This window comes from Cinclus cinclus, chromosome 6 (genome assembly GCF_963662255.1).
Source record: "Cinclus cinclus chromosome 6, bCinCin1.1, whole genome shotgun sequence".
NCBI classification, from domain to species: domain Eukaryota; kingdom Metazoa; phylum Chordata; class Aves; order Passeriformes; family Cinclidae; genus Cinclus; species Cinclus cinclus.
In genome coordinates, this window is record NC_085051.1 from 31,792,386 (window position 1) to 31,793,702 (window position 1,317).

At 43.8% G+C, this 1,317-nt stretch overlaps 1 protein-coding gene across 3 annotated transcripts; it reads right to left on the reverse strand.

The window, feature by feature from the left end:
- Nucleotides 1-257: 257 nt before the first annotated feature.
- Nucleotides 258-812, reverse strand: GREM1 (gremlin 1, DAN family BMP antagonist). Of its 3 annotated transcripts, none has more exons than XM_062495193.1 (2): nucleotides 786-812; nucleotides 258-575 (listed from the first exon to the last, which is right to left on the reverse strand). In XM_062495193.1, the coding sequence occupies exons 1-2, from the start codon at nucleotides 810-812 to the stop codon at nucleotides 258-260; spliced, it is 345 nt and encodes a 114-aa protein (XP_062351177.1). The 3 variants fall into 3 exon arrangements, with proteins under 3 accessions (XP_062351177.1, XP_062351176.1, XP_062351175.1); XM_062495192.1 differs by having other exon boundaries at nucleotides 258-578; nucleotides 699-812; XM_062495191.1 differs by having other exon boundaries at nucleotides 258-812.
- Nucleotides 813-1,317: the final 505 nt, after the last annotated feature.

Consider the following 1,317-nt stretch of genomic DNA (forward strand, 5'->3'; position numbering starts at 1 on the left):
CTGTAGTGAACATTCATGAATTTGCTCATCCATATCCATATCCATATCCATTTTCTCCCTTACACACACACACACATGCATGCCCTTTCCTTACAATATTTTTTTTTCTTTTTGGGGGGGGTTTTGCTTGTTTTAGGTAATTCACTAGGTCCCTTTCAGTTTTGCCCAGCCTTGAAGGTAGGCTAGCTCATGCCACTCACTCTCACGCTGACAGTGATTGCGTACAGTCAAGAGTGCAATTGCCACTTTTTCTCAGTTTAGTCCAAGTCAATAGATATACACCGGCACTCCTTAACTCGGGTGATTCTTTTCTTCTTTCTTGGGGGCTGAAGCTCGGGGCAATTGAGTGTAACAGTCATGGTGGTGAATTTCTTGGGCTTGCAGAAGGAACAAGACTGGAAGGAGCCTTCTTCTTTACGGACATGCCTGGGGATATAGAAGGAATTGCACTGGCCATAGCAGAACCTGTTGATAATGGTACGACTGTTGCAGCCTTCTTCGTGGATAGTTTGTTTGAGGGGTTGGGTTTTACACCAATCCCGCTTTAGGTACTTGCGCTCAGTGATGTGCAATGCCTCCTGACTAGACTCCAGCACCTCTTCAGCAGGCATTGAGGTGCCTTTTCCTCGCTCTCGATGCCTGGAACCTGACTGCTGCGGTGTCTGCATCTGCTCTGAATCATTGGGCTGATCCTTGACAGGAGGGGGAATAGCACCTTGAGATCCACGATTCCTCTTTCTCCCTTCAGCTGCTGGTAGCAGAAATCCCATCAGAAGAAACAAGGCACCAATGGCATACAGTGTGCGGACCATCCTGTATGAAGGAAGTTGAGGAAATAAAGCACAGTTGTGGATTTCAGATATCAACAGATGCCAGGTATGCAGTAAATTTTCAGTTCCGTAAAAGAGATGTGCGCACACACACTTACGAAAAACAAGCATTCAAGCCTGTACCAGCTGGAAAACTGTTCCCAAATTACCAAGTGATAAAAGCTTTTAAATAGAGTGATTGAAAGCAAAACACAGAATTTTGTTTGTGTGCCCTCCATCGTTTTCCAGCTCTTTTCCCCATGTGCGTTACCTAGTTCTCATTCCCTTCTTATAGCCCACTGACATATAGGAAGATTGCTCCTGACTTATAATAATGGAAGAACAAATTTTACACTACACGAGGATTCATTTACATGACACAACTATCTACAATACCAGAGGGCTAAGTCTTTGTTTCAGCAGACCTAGTCAAGATTTCTGTTCCTCAATCAGACTCAGAAACTTTATACAGCTCCTTGTATAATGTACATCCAGTATATAATGTATA

Coding starts and splice junctions, on each gene's coding strand:
- GREM1 (XM_062495191.1), bottom strand. CDS start 812: ATGGTCCGCACACTGTATGCCATTGGTGCCTTGTTTCTTCTGATGGGA.